Source organism: Tricharina praecox (assembly GCF_024521635.1).
Source record: "Tricharina praecox strain CBS 144465 chromosome Unknown BZA05scaffold_18, whole genome shotgun sequence".
NCBI lineage: Eukaryota > Fungi > Ascomycota > Pezizomycetes > Pezizales > Pyronemataceae > Tricharina > Tricharina praecox.
Window position 1 is genome coordinate 10,223 of NW_026250420.1, and position 17,772 is coordinate 27,994.

At 52.6% G+C, this 17,772-nt stretch overlaps 2 protein-coding genes and 2 non-coding genes across 4 annotated transcripts; 2 read left to right on the forward strand and 2 right to left on the reverse strand.

Moving 5' to 3' along the window:
• The first annotated feature begins 2,895 nt into the window (after positions 1-2,895).
• Positions 2,896-2,995, forward strand: BZA05DRAFT_t224. Its single transcript has one exon. It is a non-coding gene; the product is annotated as a tRNA-Ser (tRNA).
• A 1,066-nt stretch (positions 2,996-4,061) lies between these two features.
• On the reverse strand, positions 4,062-4,161 carry BZA05DRAFT_t226. The gene has a single exon. It is a non-coding gene; the product is annotated as a tRNA-Ser (tRNA).
• Positions 4,162-7,019: 2,858 nt separating this feature from the next.
• BZA05DRAFT_86999 (Alpha/Beta hydrolase protein) lies at positions 7,020-8,324 on the reverse strand. Its single transcript, XM_051488731.1, has one exon. The coding sequence runs from the start codon at positions 7,994-7,996 to the stop codon at positions 7,106-7,108; it is 891 nt and encodes a 296-aa protein (XP_051337867.1). The 5' UTR covers positions 7,997-8,324; the 3' UTR covers positions 7,020-7,105.
• A 5,810-nt stretch (positions 8,325-14,134) lies between these two features.
• BZA05DRAFT_402703 (uncharacterized protein) lies at positions 14,135-15,326 on the forward strand. Its single transcript, XM_051484137.1, has 4 exons — positions 14,135-14,596; positions 14,654-14,875; positions 14,953-15,225; positions 15,305-15,326. The coding sequence occupies exons 1-3, from the start codon at positions 14,412-14,414 to the stop codon at positions 15,206-15,208; spliced, it is 663 nt and encodes a 220-aa protein (XP_051337868.1). The 5' UTR covers positions 14,135-14,411; the 3' UTR covers positions 15,209-15,225; positions 15,305-15,326.
• The last annotated feature ends 2,446 nt before the right edge of the window (positions 15,327-17,772 follow it).

The following is a 17,772-nucleotide window of genomic DNA, read 5'->3' on the forward strand; positions in this document are numbered from 1 at the left end:
AGAGTACTGTCAAGTAGAGTAGAGAGCTGGAACTTCGATCTCCAGTGTGTGTGATCCCTCTCCCCCTTTTTCCTGCTTCTTTTTCGGGAGAGGGTTTCTTTTCGAAACGATCCTCGGGTTTGCGACCGGGAATACCTAATAAACATGGCACTCTACTCTACTTTTACGATATTGCTGGCGCCACAGGTCCATGATCACTGGCTGGCTGTCAAGTTCCAGCTGGTAAGACCGTGAGACAGAAATCCGGGGTAGCCTACCGTAAGCTCTACTATTAGTACCTACTACCACTACTTACTCTATGTGGATATCTACAGTTCGGGCCCACGCCATTTCCCTCTGAACCTCCCCGCCACGCCCGCACTTTTCCTACCCACATACCATGTACATACCGTAGCTCGCCAGTACCAAGCGATACATACGGTACTTTCTACTTACTTGTATCTACCGGCCACTGCAGTAGACTCTAAAGTACAGTAGTCAACTCCATAGGCATGAGCGATCGAGACGCCACCAGCTCGCATGACGCCAAAAAAGAAGGAAAGGAAGTGGGAAAAAGGAAAGCCCTAAGCAACAGCCGCGGTACTTTTCATGCACCTCCGACCACAGCCAAGCCTGCTCGATCGATTTTAAGGTCAGGCACCAACCACTGATAGTCGCAGACGGGTGCTGTGGGTCCGAGTGCCACACTCTACAACTCCACAACTCCACAACTCCACAGCTCCATTCTCCATTCTCCACGCTCCACACACACGCATGGCTGGAAGCTTCCATTCGATATCAGTATGTATGTTTGTATACAGTCATCATGTGTCGATCTTGGTTTGGCACTCGACCACCGGTCCAAGCATGTATCCCTAGCCCGTGACTGACTACATAGAGTGCACACTCACCTGTGTCGAAACCAGCGCCAGGGCACGCACAGCACCATCGTTATTCCGGGTACACCGAAGTCCCCTCGATTCTTTTTTCCCGTCCGTTAGCATCCGACGTTTTCAAAAGCGCCTGCGAGCACATCCAACCAACACCCTCCCCCCTCCCCCAGGCGAAACCCAACCAAACCTCCACCTCCCTCTGACAATCCGATGATCCAGCTAGGTATCTGTGGTCATCGATTATTGGCATCATCATCATGATGATGCACAACCCGCCCCTCTACATACTCCAGCTGACGCTACCGGTAACTAGACGTTCACCACACCACACCACACCACACGGTAGCCCCGACCGGCCGTTGCGGTTATCCCAGTCTACATACATAGTTCCGTCAACGGCAGCGCCTCCCTCGGTCTACGGTGTGCGACAGGTGATGCTGGTGGTGATTGGCCAGGCGGCGCTTTCGAGGCGGGGATAGCCGTGCCAAGTTCTTGGTACTGGTGCTGGTGGTGATGGGTGGTGCTGGTGATATTTATCCCAGGCCGTACGTTTGGTGGTAGATATGTACCTTCTACAACGAGGTTGGGCGAGAGTTGAAAGTTGCGCGACGCCTACACCAATCCAGCCTCTCGCGATATGTTCAGCTCCATTACCATAGTAGAGGTACATATAGGTAAGCATTCACAACGGGACCTATATACCTGTGTGTCTATTGTTCGTCACGCCAAAGTGGCCGGCGACAAAGTCTGCAACCCCTCCAGCGACGGACGGGCTTCGCCAAAGTCCTGTACATACACACGCTAGTCGACTCGCGTTGCTCGGTTAGTCCGATGCGGGGAAACTCGGCTGGAAGGTTGGAACACCACTGTGAGGGAAAAACCTGGGGCCCCGGATCCAGTCACGTTGCTAGGGAAGCTAGTGTTAGCGTAGCGTGAGACTCGCGCTTGCGATGTCCCAAACCACTGAGCCAAGTGGACGAGCGGAACTCGATGCGGCGGCGCTGGGGGAAGAGGAAAGTTGGAACACATGGTGCCTCGGTGTCGGAACGGAGAGGAGCCAGTCGCCGCAAGCTACCTAGAGAACAGTGCGAAAGACCACCAAGATCTCGCCTCGTCGCTGCGCCTGATGACGAGGTGATTCGTGGGTCGTGGGTCGCCAGCCGATCGTCTGCCGATCGCGGCAAAGTCGACGGCATGTCGTTTTCCCCACACATTCTTCGCCGCCACGTTAGAAGCACGTCCGGGAGCCCCGATGCTGAACTCCAGTTGCACACGACACGAGTATCTTGGGTGAAACGAGCGCGGCTGCCAGGGCTGACTCGGTAAAGTACCAGTGCGGACAAGCCCGCTGTCGCACCTCGGCGGACACGGACACGGGTACGCAGTGAGGTTCCAGGGTGCCCCGGAGACGGCGTTTTCTTCTCTCGGCTCGCTGAGAATTCGATGGAGCTTCGAGTGGCCTAACCATCGCCGATACCTACTCAGCGAAGGATATTCTCTGAATTCACCATGGCTACACACCTCTGTACGTACCGTATTTGCATCACCTTCTGTTCACCACACAGAATGACCCACCGGAGCCTTCCCCGTACCTGCTTCCCATTTCCACGGAACGCACCCGGAGCATCGTGTCGGAGCCGCGATATAAGATATGCGATATCGACGGAACTTGCCCGATATTATAGCTGCCCACCCCCGCTCCCCGCATGTCAACGTCGCACTAGTCCGAAGAAATGATGGAAACTGTCGCTGTGAGACATGGCGATCATTCCATGTGTTGTGTCAAATCGGACTGAGACTAATCGCACGGCCTTGGGCCTCCGTCGTATGTAGAGTAGAGTACTCCCGTTGTGTAGGATGTATTTATGGTCGCCTCTTTCCTTTCCTGCCCCGCGAGGTGACTTTGATATGCAGAGTGGGTTGTACTATAGACCGTTCTCCGATGTCAACCCGACGATGAATGACTGCGCCCGTGCTTGTCTGCTACGATCTATAACCCACGTCTTTGAATCTCTCATAACTAGTCAACGTGGTGGAGTGGTTAACACGTTCGCCTGCTATTCCAACTCTGGAGAGCTCAGCGGATGCCTTCGGGCGCGCAGGTTCGAATCCTGTCGTTGACGCTTCTTTTGTTATTTTTGCTGCCGCGTCTAGCGCTAGCTTCTTTTCTTGTGACGGATGTCGCTGGTCGGAACAAATAACTGGTCGGATGGTGCGCTAGTAGTTGGAGGGCCGAAGGGTTTATGCGGGTTGGTCACTCGTTCGTTAACAGAACTCTCGAGTTATCGTCGTGTATCTACATAGCGGATTGTCACCCGCTGTAGCAGTATGTAAGTATTAATTTTCAAGGGAGATTTTACTGTACTTCCTCATTGTCCAGTACACCGATATCAACCTGCAGCAGTGGGGGCCTTGAGCCCGCTGGCTCATCGTCTCCCCGGTCGTCCATCATCACTCGTCACAGCCCAATGTCGCCCAATATCTCGATCATCTGACATCTTTTCCATCTTCTCGCCGAGCAATCGGCATCGTGCACTGCGATAATAGCATAGTAGGGGCAGAGTGCAGGAAACCGATCGGATTTCTGTCTCGGCGGCGGCGGTGCAGCAACAGTCTCCGCGAGCATCGGGGACTCTGACAGGGAAAGGAACACGGTCCCTTGTAGCAGGATCTGCAGACGACTCATGTATGACTACGGCTTTACAACTTTGCTAGCCTCACGGAGGGTCCGAGTCGAGTCGAGCGGGTTGGTGGGAGTTGTGATATAGCTGCCAATGGCCATCAATAAACACTGCCTATCAGACAAACAACAAACGGACAGAGACAAATATCTCACTCGGATGCAATTTACTGCGCAGGCTACCTAGTAAGATCTTCACAAATCTCCTGCCGATGAACCGTCACTAAGGGTGGTAGAGGCCCGGTACCGTAGGAACAGCAAAAACCGTTAACTACCACATAAGCAGTGGAAGGCTCGACGATTGTGTCCCCTCACCATACCCTCATCCGCTCCCATCTCCGCAGCGATCTGTCCCACCCTTCTCCACCGCTAGCATCAGCGAGCTCCGCTTCGTGTGCGCTTAAGCAAACTGACCGCGATCGAGATGGGCAACGTCAGTGACACGGTTGTCCACACACCACGCCACGCCAAAAAAAATCCCACGAGCCAAAATAATGTAAAAAACAGCCCGTCAACGACAAGATTCGAACTTGCGCGCCCGAAGGCATCCGCTGAGCTCTCCGGAATTGGAATAGCAGGCGAACGTGTTAACCACTCCACCACGTTGACTAGTGTTAGTACATGCGTCAGAAGGCACTCTGAGCTACAGGCTAATCACTATTCCGAAAAATAAATGGAAACCAAAGCAGCTTCAAGGAAGCCGTATTGCGATATCAAGCCTAACGGTAGATGATGACAGCCATCGAAAATGAGTATTTCACCCCTCCGGCAGCGTATAACCTGACCGCACGGAGAAGCGTCACCTTCCTTCAGCTTCCGCGGCGATCGTGTGCACCCGCCCGCTTTTCTATGTGCTCTTTGTCAGTACTAGCACGGCACGCACAGTCAATTTCCGTGCTTTCAACTCTCTCCTCCTCCTCGCTCTCTACTGAGGGGCTTGAACGGTCGAGCAGGACTTGAACGGTCGAGCAGGACTTGAACGGTTGAGCAGGACGTGAACGGTCGAGCAGGACTTGCCACGCCTGAGCTGCGGGGTGTGGTGAGGGTTGGTCCCAGTCGTGAAAACGGTGTGACCCGAGTGAGACCGGTTTCTGATGACATGAAGGTGGACTGCCAAGATGGTGTGACTTGAGTGGACCTGGGCAGGCTTGGGTGGACTTCTCTGTTTTTCAAGGCTGGACCTATGTTGTTTTGTTGCGGCGACCGGTTGTCTTTTGAAGTGATTGTTCTGTTCGTTGCCATTGTCATCGTGCCGACCCGATACGGCCGGCCAAACGTTGTGTTTTCGCCGCCCACTCTTATTTAAAAACGGGTCGCCGTCCTGTTTTCTTATCTGTCTTCAATCTGATGTTTGCTTACTCTTCCATGTCTTTACATTTTCTGTGTTGCGATCTCTACATTTTCTCGGGCTTCCTGTTGATGGGCTGCTCTTCTACAATTTATTGATTTCTCTTTCCATAACCACCCCGTCTGGGGCCTCTCACTACTCATCCTCGCTCTCTCCTCATCCTCGCTCTCTCCTCATCCTCGCTCTCTCCTCATCCTCGCTCACGCTCTATACTCTCTCTCTCCTCTCCACTCTCTACTCCTTCTCGCTCTCTACCTATCCTCGCTCTCTCCTCATGCTCGCTCTCTTCTTCTCTGCACTACCTGTCATTCCCTTCTCCTCTGAGTCTTCACTCCCTTACCAACTGCGTATTTCCTCCGGCACGCTCGCCCCCGCAATCGGACTCCATCATTCGGAATCTGCGCGGGAAAAGAATTCTCTTGAGAGACGACAGGTAAGCTTGCACTTGCATGTTTGCTAACTTTTCGTTTCCGTGATATGCTGATGGTTTATAATTGCAGCATCAACTCACGCCTTCGCGTGAAGCCATGGTTGAGGTTAGATTCCTTGTGCGGGACGGTGTTCCTTCGGCTTGGTCCATCTCCCCCGCCTGCTCCCACATCCCTTAGGAGAGAGAGGTTTCTCATCATGAGTGACGGCAGGTAAGCTCTGGCATTGCACTTACATTACATGTTTGCCAACTTCTTTCATCGTGAGAGATGGCAGGTAAGCGTCAACACTTGGCTCCAATGTTCTCCAAGCGCGGTTCTAATCACCTTTCAACAACAGTATCAACAGATGCCAAATAAGAGCGGTGACAGAAGATTGCTTCCTGCTGAGGACGTTTGAGAGCCCGCGCGTACGAATTTCGCGCCGTATTGTCGCGGGCCCGCGCGTACCAACTTCACGCCACATGGTCTCCCTCTGGCAGCAGACCTATTTTGTTTTGTCCATTGATTCTATTTTGTTTTGATCGCTGTTGTTCTCGTCGGTGGTGCGACGATGCAATGTCGGTGAAAGTTGATATTGTGGGATGTTGCCAGGACTGACGTCTTAGCGCTTCTATCCGACCCTTGGCTGCGGACCTTGAGAGGGTATTGGTACCAAGACGTTGGTCTGGTTGACGGACCAGGGTGCTGCAGGGGTGGGCCTCTTCAATTTTGCACGGCGGGTTTGTTTTGTTTTGCTCCCTTCTGTCCATTTCGACGATGGCGTGACGGGCTAGTGTCAGCGAACTTGATCATACCTTCCGACGAGGTTTAGTGGGATCGGCTAATTTTCGCCGCTTGGTTCTATGATTTAATCGGGGGGGTGCCCACTTTTGTTGGAAAGGCCGCCGCTTGTTAATTCTCTTTCCCTAACCGCTATTTTCTCGAGACTAGGTAGTTCTCACCTAATTTTTCCAAGTTTGCTTCTTCTATACTGGGTCCCTCGACTTATTTCTGCTTTCTCATATATAATATTAGATAAAGTTTGGGGAACGAGCTATGTAGGTAGTCTGTATGTATGACGTCAGAAGAAAGATTCCACTAGAGGCGATCCGGTTGGGCTATAGTAGTCAGAGGTGGACATTATGTAGATAGACCCCTAATCGGCACATAGAATAGACATGTTTCTATCATCTTGGTTTTTTTTTCATACCCATCTACGGGATACGACAAAAAGTACCTTTAGATACGCCGTCAGAGTTTGTGCACCAATCTTCACCCAGGACACTTACGACTCCGAAGAGCCTGCTTGAATTAGGCGTGGTACAAAACATGAGGAGGCCGGGTGGAGGGTTTCGTATCATTTTGTATTCGACTGTGTCCGGCCATGACAGTTGGCTTACATACACGATGTCCGTTTCCTAACCCTTCTATTAGTATGCACCCTCGAAGCACCTACTGAGATATGTTCGCGCAAATCTAGACTCAGAGCACTTTGCGATGGGATTTTACGTTGCTCTCCAAAGAGAAGCCGGCCAAGAGCGATGCCGCTACCGACATCGAGAACTTGATATGTTCGCAATGAGGTGAGCCGTGGCTAGTGTAATGGATATGGCGAACTAGCATCTCGAGTGACGGAGCCGGACGACGACGAAGGAGTGGTCAGCCTGGGATTGAATTCCATCCAAGTTCCCCGCAGTCGGCTGAGTGTGTCTATGAGTGAGCTATAAACGTCCGTCGGCTCGCCTGAACTCCGACAACGCTATCCCCTAATGCCGTAATACCCCCTCACGATATCCTACAGCTTTCCCACTTCGATCCTTCCATTCCATTTCTCCACGACCTCCCTCACCCACTGCGCCAAGTCCTCGATCATAGCCGGCGTACACTCATGCCCCACGCCCTCATACACTTTATCCACAATCTCCACTCCCTGGGCCCCCTTCAACTCCTCTAAGAACCCACGATTACAGTCATAAGGAACCAACTTATCCGCACCCCCACTCAAACACAGCACCCTCTTCCCCTGCAGTCGTCTCGCAACCTCCTTTACCCCCATCGCCGCGGGATCGAGCCTCTTCGCCGTATCGAGCAGACCCTCTGGGAATGCCGCGCACGCACCGATCGAAAAGGCATTCAGGCGGCTCTTCTCAGCGCGATGCCGCATCAACGCGCAGTAGTCGGCGCACCCAATAATCACCCCCGCCGCCTCGATCCTCGGGTCCTGCGTAACTGCGATCCACGCAGCATGGCCACCAAGCGACACGCCAGCGACGATGTGTCGCTCCACCTTTCTGCCCAGATACGCCGAGAGGAAGTCGATCACGCCCGCAAGATCCCGCGCCGTGCCGGCGTAGCTGGCTAGCAGGTCGATGGCGTGCGTGTCGTTTCCCTGGCGCCAGGCTTCGTTGCGGATGGGGTCGATGGAGCGCGTGCCGTGGTTTCGCTGGTCGAAGCTGATGCAGATGGTGGGGGAGATGGCGGCGTCAAGGATGCTGCATGCGAGCGGAGTCATGTAGGATGAGGTTTGGAGGCGTGGGTGGAGGAGGTGCACTGCGGTTAGAGTGCATGTTTGGGTCGCGGGCGGAAGAGCATTGAGGCCGTGGATTGTGGTGCTGAGACCGCCGATGGTGAGGACGGTGGGGGGGTATTTGGAAGTCGACGCGGAGGTGGGGTCGGGGGACTCCATTTTGGGGAGGTTCTGGATGGCAGGGTGACGGGGTGACGGGACGACGGGATCGATGGATTGGACTTTGGTGTTGTTCACCGAGGTACTAGTACAGAGTAGTCAACCCTAACCCGTGAAGTGACGTTTCGTGCTGGATTAGCTATGAGGAGGGGACAGTAACAAGTAGTTGATAAGTTATGTATGTAGTAATGCTGGCGACTGTAGCTACACAGGACTCGGTGGTTGATCGGGGCGAGACAGATGGGCGCTTGGGGTGTACTGGATTATAGGTAGATGATCGTGTCGTTGTACTGATCTTGCGACGAGCTCTAGCATGTATAGCACTGATTGCGGTGTCTCAAGTCAGGAAGTAGGTAGTGCACGAACCGTTAAGGAATATGATTGCTAAAACGGCGATCGCGATGAAAAAGCAATGAAAGAGGAGAGCTGACATTCACTCTACAGATGATACTTTTCCCCCACGCCTCGCCAATTCATGTTAACATCCCTTCAACCGCATTCCACAGAATCGTCTGCCACCGTCAGCTATGATGCAAAAGGGCTGACCACACCCGCGAGGGGTCGTCCAAGTGTTTACGCACTGTGTCGACTCCTTCTATTTCGCCGAATATGATCACCCAACTGAAATCAGACTTCAAGTAGGCCACCATGCGGTCGACGAAGAATGACTTCATATTTTGCGGGTGGAAATCTGGAATAACCTCAGATATCCCACAAGGGTGATCGCTAACGAAGCACTCGTTGTTGAATTCTGTAGTTCGGTGCACCGCAAAATACCTTGCATTTTGGCTGGATGTCCGAAATTCGAAACGGTTCAGTAAAGCGTAGAGTATCTGGTGTCTCATCAGTATCACACTCGATACCGAAATATTGTGTGAAATCTTGTACCTTAAGCTCGGAGAGAGCGGAGTAAGGAACCATATATGGCCCTGGAAGCCTAGGACCAGCACACGACATGTCTGACTGCCGTCGTAAAATAATGGGGACCATTCTATCGGGATCCCTGGGTGCGTCTAGTGCGGCAGGCGGCTTGTTCTTGATATCCATGGTTGGAGAGAACGGAGAGACCGACTCGAGGCGGAGATTGTGGAGGTGTGTGCAAGCAGGAAGCTTGCGGGGTAATTGATGATACACATTGGCGGGCGACGATTCCAACCCGCATAAAGAAAACACCTCAAGTAATAGAAGGAATAGGTGGAACCATGGACTTGCGCTGCTAGCCAATCACCAACCTACATAGACCCAAGAACGTAATTTTAAAGCGGCGATATATGATTATTAAGCAATTCAGATGTGACAGGGAAAATTCAACCGTGTCGAGCCATCACCTCCCATACACGACCTTCGTGAGTCGTTGATTCTCATTCCGTCAGTTTGATCGCATTCCACCGTGCCGTCAACCACGAGTCCAGCGTCACAAGGGAAGTCTTCCGAGCCCGTACTAAACTTATCATTCCGATTTCCCAAGATCCGATCGTCCACCTCGTTTGGTTTTCATCCGGGACATCTACATACGAGGAACGCTGGACGGTTGGTTTTTAACATCCGCGGCTGGTGAGGAATAGAAAGACAGGGGGCCATCTACTACGACGAACGCCAACAACAACACCAACCCTAGTTAATCCGTCCGCAAGTCCAGCTATGCGGCTCTCCCTGTTGCCCTACTGACTGCTTCCACAGATCACCACCGCCGCCATCATATTGCACCCCTACAAACTCTTCTTTAATTCCACCTCTGCCGATCTATCATCCTCCTCGATAGCCGACCCACCACGTCTTTCCTCCCATTCTTTCTCTCTCGCCTTCCGTTCCACATCGGTAGCCTCCAGAAACTCAAGGACTGCATCAGTGCATAGAGAGACAGGGTCTGGATACGATTCACGAAGTTGCGGAGACGCGCGGAAAGAGAGAGTGGTTAGGTATTAGTGCTATGTACACGTTACGGATCACGCACTGCACTTTAATATGTAGTTATTGGCAGAATCAATGGTATGATGGCGTGTATGATGGCAGAAACCAGTGCGCGGATTTTTGAAGAATACAATCATCCGAATAGCGACACATCATGAGAAAGCAATGAAATGAAAGATTACATGATCCATCCTGCCAGACCATCATCTTCAGTACCCTTGACCCGGACATTCCTATTAGGGCATCTTCTGGACTGCATCCCACAGTTCCTCCTACCACCGTCAGTGAGAAGCCAAAAGGCAAAACTAGAGGTCTTTCATGTACTGTACTTACTGGGGAGAACTCTGCGATTTCCCCGAATATTGCCAACCACATTGGTGTATAAGCATTCTCACTGCTGAAGAACAGCAGGCGGTCGACGAAGAACGCCGTCATATTTTCCGCCAGGTGTGTGTGTGAAACTTGAGCGATTCCATACTGGCGTAAATGTTGATTGACCGGTATATTTGGATGCACCACAAAGATTTTCAAGTCATCGTTATACCATCCGCCGTGAAATTCGTCCCGAGCGATGCGGAGGCCCTAGAGTGTCCCATCAGTCTCGCATCAAGGGATGGAATAATTTGTAAATGATGTAGGTACCTCAATTGTAGTGATAGAACTGTAGGGAATCATAAACGGCCCTCCAAGCTTGCAACTATTCCCACCATAAATTTCTCTTCTGGGGGGCGGGCTTTCTGCACTGACGATGACCAAGCGATTGGGGTTGAGCGATGGTGCTAGTATAACCGTCGACTTATTCTTGACGTACATGGTTGGTGAGGAAGGAAAAGCACTGATTCGAGATCCGATGGCTATGTAAGAAGGAAATCGGGACTGTAACCAGGAAAGCAGAGTTTTAAGAAGGAAGGCGGGGTTGCATGAAGGAAAGCAGAGTTTTAAGAAGGAAGGCGGGGGGTTGCATGAAGGAAAGTGGAGTCGTACGAGGGAAAGCGAGGTCGTGAGTGGTAGGGTACCCGCTGGCGGCTACAAGGTGACGGATCGGGCGCTGACTTCGGGAGCTGACCACGAGAAAACACGTGATGATAGGGAAGATTGGTAGAGCCGTGGTCAAGACTCGTTGAAGAATACTAATACTCGCTGGAATAGGATGCATTACGAATCAATGAAGAACGAGAGCCGAGTTCCACAATTGCCGGAATGCGATGATACCTACATTGTAATCAATGAAGAAAGAGAGTTGAGTTTCCAATAGACCATCCCTTTTGATGCCCGATCGTCGCCAATTCCTATAACTATCTGGTCAACCGTAGCCCACAGAGTCGTCTACCACCGTAAAGGAGAGGGCTTTCGAGTACGTACAAGGTGCAACTCTCCGATTTCTCCGAACATACCCACCGCGTGCTTTTGCTGCGGTCGAAGCAGAACACTACGCGGTCGTCGACGACAAAAGACTCCGTATTCTGCGCGTGATACGTGATAAACTCGTAAAACCTCAGCTATTCCACGCTGGTATTCGGAACCAAGACGATTGTGCTGAATGACACTTCACCGCACCGCAAACATCCTCATTATTCTGGTGACCCGAATAATTTACAGTTGTATTTCTTATAGTATTTGAGAGTCCCCTTCAGTACTCTATCCCATCAGTCGCACATCCAGGGATGATATATCGCAAACCCGCGTACCTCGAAATTAGAGATAGAGCTGCAGGGGATCATAAAGTTTGACACCGGTACATACCTTAAGTGGCCCATCAGATGCTTCTCCACGGGGCGCCTGTACTCCAATGACAGCGATCGTTTTGTTGGGGTTGATCGGTGCACTAGGTGCAGTAAACGACCTATTCCTGCTATCCATGCTTTGGGGAAATGGACAGCCGGACTCGAGATCCTAGATTGAGAAGACGGGTATAAGAAGGAGAGCGGCGTCATTTCTGAGGGTTCCAGCACGAAAAAATATCACCTGATCTAACGCAAGGTGCCTCACTGGCGGAAACACTGAAGTGGCACTTCCATCCATGCAAATAGACGGGACCGAAGCCACAGTGCGTGGTCGAGAAGGAATGTGATTGCTGAACGACGATACACGATGATGAAGCAATAAGAAATGAGATGCCATCCACTCTGCCAGGCCATCCCGTCCCATGTACCCGTGCCTCGTCTGTTCCTCCTCCATCTCTTCGATCGCTTCGCACTCTGACCTCTATCACTGCATGCATCAACAATCAGACACATACGCGTCCGTGCGTAGTTGACTCCAGACTCGATTCCTCAAACACCATGTCCACTTCCCGCTTGCGTTCCGGGCATCCGGCACGAAGGATGCCCCACTGCCCTTACGGAACGCATGGTAGTGGAAAGACCTCCGAGCACATACATTACATACCAGCTCGGACGCTCCAATTTCCCCAAAAATCATCGTCCACTCCAAAGTGCTTTCGTCCCAGCAGAACACCACCCGTTCGAGTAAGGACCACTCAAGATGTATTTCCCACAGCAAAATTTCAGAACCTCAGCCACCCCACACGGGTGCTCGTGCACGGGAGCGAGAGCAGTATTATCGAATAGTATAATTCGGTGAATCGCACTGATCCTTCTTTTCTCCCTGTACGCCGAATCACTGGGGTCGTCCATTATCCGGTGGAGCGGAGTTTCAGGCTCGGTGTGCCATATGGGTGCACAACCGCAGTCGCGAAACGAATTAGGTCCCGCTCAGATGTTAACCAGTGAATCGTCATCAAAAGTTAACAGGAGCATCTCCGTACCCAGCGGCAGAGTCGACGGTGGTAGCTACCACCATTGCCTCTGGAAGGTGAAGAATGGCCAGTTTGGTGGTTGTGTCGGTGGTAAAATGAGATGACGGTAGGTCGAGATTATTGCCCATAATCCGTCGGCCCTCAGGTACAGCCTGGGGCCTGACACTGTATCGTAACGATCAGCAGAGCTCCTTCATAGAGTGTTACGAGTCGTAGGGGTTAAAAGGAAGATTTGAGGTGGTGGGAGAGTTGGTAAGTGAAGGAGAGGAGCATCCATTATTCGAATCTGGACATCTGGGTGGAAAGTGCAACTTAAATCATCGTTCATAAAACGAGATAGGCACCTCGCCACTCGTCGCAGTGCGAGTCCATTGCGCTGTGCATGAGACAGGATCACTAGGGATCAGTCGTCATCCTGCACATAGTTTCCTTGAACCAAGGAAACCCAGATATGAATCCCATTTGCGCAGTATGTTTCTTAGACGGCCGACCCATCACGGTAGGCGCGGAATTAGCGGAGAGAAGCGTCATATCCACCCGTCCCGGAGATTCGCCCATGATCCACGAGCAGCCTTGTGACTCTGGGGGAACTTTATGATCAGCTCTATAATTTATGGAAAGGGACGTCTCTCAACGAGGCCTGAACTCTCCGTAAGTAGCCAATCACCCTGCACTTGGACTTTCTCTCACGATGTCGACCATATGATGGTATGGCGTTCGTCGTCCCTCGCCGAAGAGAATAGAGCTGTAATCGACGGAATCTATCAAACAATGATGGGAGTATCTTGTTGACAGGAGCTGTATGTCCAGTGCCGCGGAGGTAGTGTGAATCGAAGTCCGCCGTGGTGCGTCGCTGGTTTCATGGCCCGGTGTCAGCAACGCTACTCGGTGTGTGTCAGGAGACGACGGAGCAACTTAGCATGAAAGAACGTATCAGATACTGGGAAGGGGGCACAAAACAGGGTAACATAAATGCAGTCACTCGAACAGTTGCCGGATAGACCAAGTGACCGAGTGAGAGCATGAGATTAAGGGAGCATCATTCAAGGTTGGTTTTACTTGTGTCGGCCCGAGGCGGATGGGAAGGGGAAGTGGGGCGCCGCATTGGACTGGTCGGCACCGGGGTCCGGGGTCCGGGGCTTTCACCTCGACTGGCCAGGGCGGGCAGGAAACGGAGTTTGTGGGTTCGCCATAGCTTAGATAGGCTGCATGCGAAATAAAACAGGAAGATCTCTCTCTCACTCAAGGTTCGTCGATGAGCAAAGTACCGAACCCGATAATCGCAATTGCACCCCCGTGCCGAATTGGCCGACAACCCGAATAACCATCTCACGACAGAAAGTAAACAGGACATACGGGAGGCAGGAATCCAGTCCCGGTACATTCGAAGAGTCGTACTGTAGATTTCGCAGCTTTTTTTTTCCTTAACACATCTTTCGAGATCTTATCTTGTATCAAATTGTGGGATCTTGGGTCTTGGCAGTTCGGGGATTCCTCTTTCATGTCCACCTCGACGACCTTCCCCGTCCTCTCTTCCTTCCCCCAGACCCTTCCTCATCCTCTATTCCTTCCCCCACACAATCCCCCCTCACCATATCGCTTTCCCGATAAACCCCACTGCTCCCATTATCAGCAATCCTCATCACAGACTTCCTTCCATACATCCCAAGTATTTTCCATTGCAACGATTGATTTCAAAACATCAATCGCTTACATTGGCCCAGTTAAACACACCAACAGTCAACAATGGAGAAGAAGCCTGTTGAAGATGCTGGCGAGGCGGCCTCCAAGAAGCCAGGCCTGGAGAACAAGCCGGCTGTCGCGGACGGTGTCACCGAGGCCTTTGAGCCACAGGTGACTGTCTCGCCGGCTGTTTCGTCAAGCAACGGTGGAAACAAGAATGTCCCGGCCCCCAAGAATCTTCAGAACCAGTAAGTGTCCTCCAACAGCGACGAAGGCGCCGGCAATAATGACAAGTTCTCTTGCAGCGGAAACCCCACCACCGCCACCACTTCGCAGGTTGAGAGCGAACTCGGTCGCATGAATCCGACCATCCAAGATACGCCCGCTATGGCAGGTGATGTCGCCGCCACGGCCTCGTCGGCTGTTCCCATCGCTGTCTCCTCGGGCATATTATCGGGAGGTGGAATCACGACGAGTGCCGTGGCTCCCACGATTGCTCCCGCGATCCGGAAGCGTCCTCACCCCATGTAAGTGTCCTCCTCCTCCTCCTCCTCCAGCCAGCGAAGAAGGTGCCGGCCAGCACTAACGCAAAGCTTTCCTACAGGGCGAGAGGCATCGACCTTAGCCGCCCGCAGGTCTCGCGCGGCCCAGGGAGGATGACGATCGTCGTGCCGCGGAAGTACCGCACCGACATCCCTCCCTGCGAAACTTGCGTACACAACAGGAACCGCGACCAGCACGCGGACGCTGAAGATACCACAGAACCCGAGTCCTACTCGGATGACTCGTCCGATGAGGAGCTCGAGGAGTACCCGCCCTCCTCCTCCTCCTCCTCCTCCTCCGACGACGATGATTGGTAGCTTACGCCCTTGCTAATGTAAGCCGCTATGCTCACCACCACCACTGGTCGCTAGACTGGAGGAGCATGGCATCAAGAACTAATATGGTACGGTTAGATGAAGTTGTTGCCGAAGCAATGGTCCGATTGTGAGGGGGAGTTGCGTGCTGCCCTTTTCTAACCGCCGAGGCGGCTTCTTCTACTAGTTAACTGTTACTGTTTCCCCACTTTCCCGCTGTTTGTTTTTTCGGCCCTGCGAGGTCTCTTCTGCTCTCTGTTTTTCGACCCTACGAGGTCTCTTCTCTTCTGCCATCTGCTGCTGTCTGTTACTACCTGCTACTGCCTGCCCGCCTCACTTTCTGCGCTTGGACACGATGTTCGGGGCGGGATGTGGCTGGCAGGGGGGAATACAGTGGGTTTAATTTTCTTCTCATCTTCCGGCTGCTATTTTGTTTTCTTCTCATCCTCCGGCTGCTGTTTTGTTTTCTGTGATCTTTGATCTTTCTTCCTGTTCTTTCTTCCTGTTCTTTCTGCATCTTCGTGCATTGCTAGCTCACTAGGATTCATGGGGCGGAGGGGAATAAAAGCGGCAAATGCGTACCTACCTAGGTAAAATCTGCACGAGTGATGCTCCGTATTTGTGCTGGTAACTGAAGTGCTCTATACAATGTTAGATCTATACGTGCAGAACCCGATCACGCCACAAGCGACATTGCTGACATCGTTATAAGATAGTGAACCGACCGTCCAGCCATGCCGAAGGATGAGCGTCCTCCGTGTCCGTGGTTTGTGGATCACGGTGTATGCTCCGGCGAGGGTGTCTTGGAGAGGGGTTACTGCCTGCCTGCCTGACGATCAAGATATCCAACCGTGGGTGATTTGAATTTGGTACCAAACGGTATGTACTCTCGATGCAGAGGAGGTGATAGTAAACGATCAGCCGTTGGCATGGAGGCCCCGGCTCTCATTACCGCCAACGCAACTGCCCAACGGTGTACACTGGTCTTGGGCTCACACTGACGGCGGGACTCGTTTGTCGCTGGGTAGCTATCCTATTACCGCGATTATATCTCCACCACCGTATACCCCGTACCGCCCGACCAGGCCGTCTAGATTTCCCACTTCGTACTGTGATGGAGTTTAGTTCAGCACACCTGAGAAGGGGAAGAGATGGAATTGGAAAGTCAATCAAGTTTTATCCCTCAGGGTTGGCCGTTGCAGCCCAGTAGGAGATTCATTCACACTCTTCATCACTCGCCACCTCCCCCCCCCTCCCACCCCGCACGATGATACCTAGTACTTGTTGGCCGAAGTTATAGACTCCCTCCCAGAACTTTCTCACGCGAACTGGGTTGCGGCAGTGCACACCGGAGCCTTCCGTACAGAATATCGTGGACACAGCACAGCCCGCTGCCCGCTGCCCAGCTCTCGATTGTCAAGCGGCATGGTAGCAACGTGCGGTAGGCACTCCGTAGCTTGCTCCTCCCCCATCGTCTACCTAGTCTGCATCCAGAAAGTCGTATCATCGCAATAGGTGTATTCGAATCAGGATTCAGGCAGGCAGTAGATAGGTGCAATTGCAATTTGCATCCTCGAGCTCCCAGCGGCGCCGGCGCGGCAGGCTCCCCGAGCCTATATACCTACTCTAAGCCTCACACCGAACCATTGCACCAACGGCCGTGTTATAGTATAACCGTGCTGTACTGTATACGCACATCATACTGTACATGGAGGAATGGAATTCCTCCCGCCTCGACTCGACTCGACTCAGCCACGATGCACCTATGTAATATCTGCAACTGTAAGTCTGTAACTAGAGCACCTAGCCCGCTAGTTAGCGCAGTGCATCCATCATTGAGGAAAAATGTTTGCGGGATCGTCCAATGCACTGTTGACCGATCAGCACCTGGGGTACTGCCGGGCACTGCCACGATGATCACTCGAGTGTGATACAAACGAACGAAACCCAGGAAACCCAGGAAAGTACGAAAGTAGAAAAATCCGCTTCTAGGATACTTCCCGGGGGCATATTGACCATCACTCCACTGCCACGGACCACGCGCGGTACGGTAGCGAGTTGCGAGTCGGACGTGATCACCTACCGGGAAGGTTTGGCGAGGTTACATACCATAGCCACAATGACGAGCAAGGCCTGCAAGGGCTACGAGGGCTGCACTTGGCTGGCAAAGAGGCTCTCGCGAGGCGGGTGGGGCTGAGGCTGAGACCGGGAGGGGCCGGTGCACGGTGTATATGGTGCTTACATAAGTAGGTGCTGTTGGGAATTCCGTGGTTTGCACGCTGGGCTGAGCATCCCTCGCATCGCTGGTCGCCGTCGGCCATCCGCCATCCCAGTCATCTCCCTCGCGCCATCACTGCAGCAGTTGCGATCACAGGCAGTCACTCGCGCCATCACGTAAGCACCTCCGATCTTCACGCCCATTACCTTAAAGGTCCATGTACATGCCCACCTGCAGTGCAGGCTGGCACCAGTGCAGTCCACCAGTGCAGTCCACCAGGCAGCAACATTCTGCATTCTTCCCTTGAGCCTCACACGGGCCAGCACCTCGCCGGGACCATTTAAGCCGG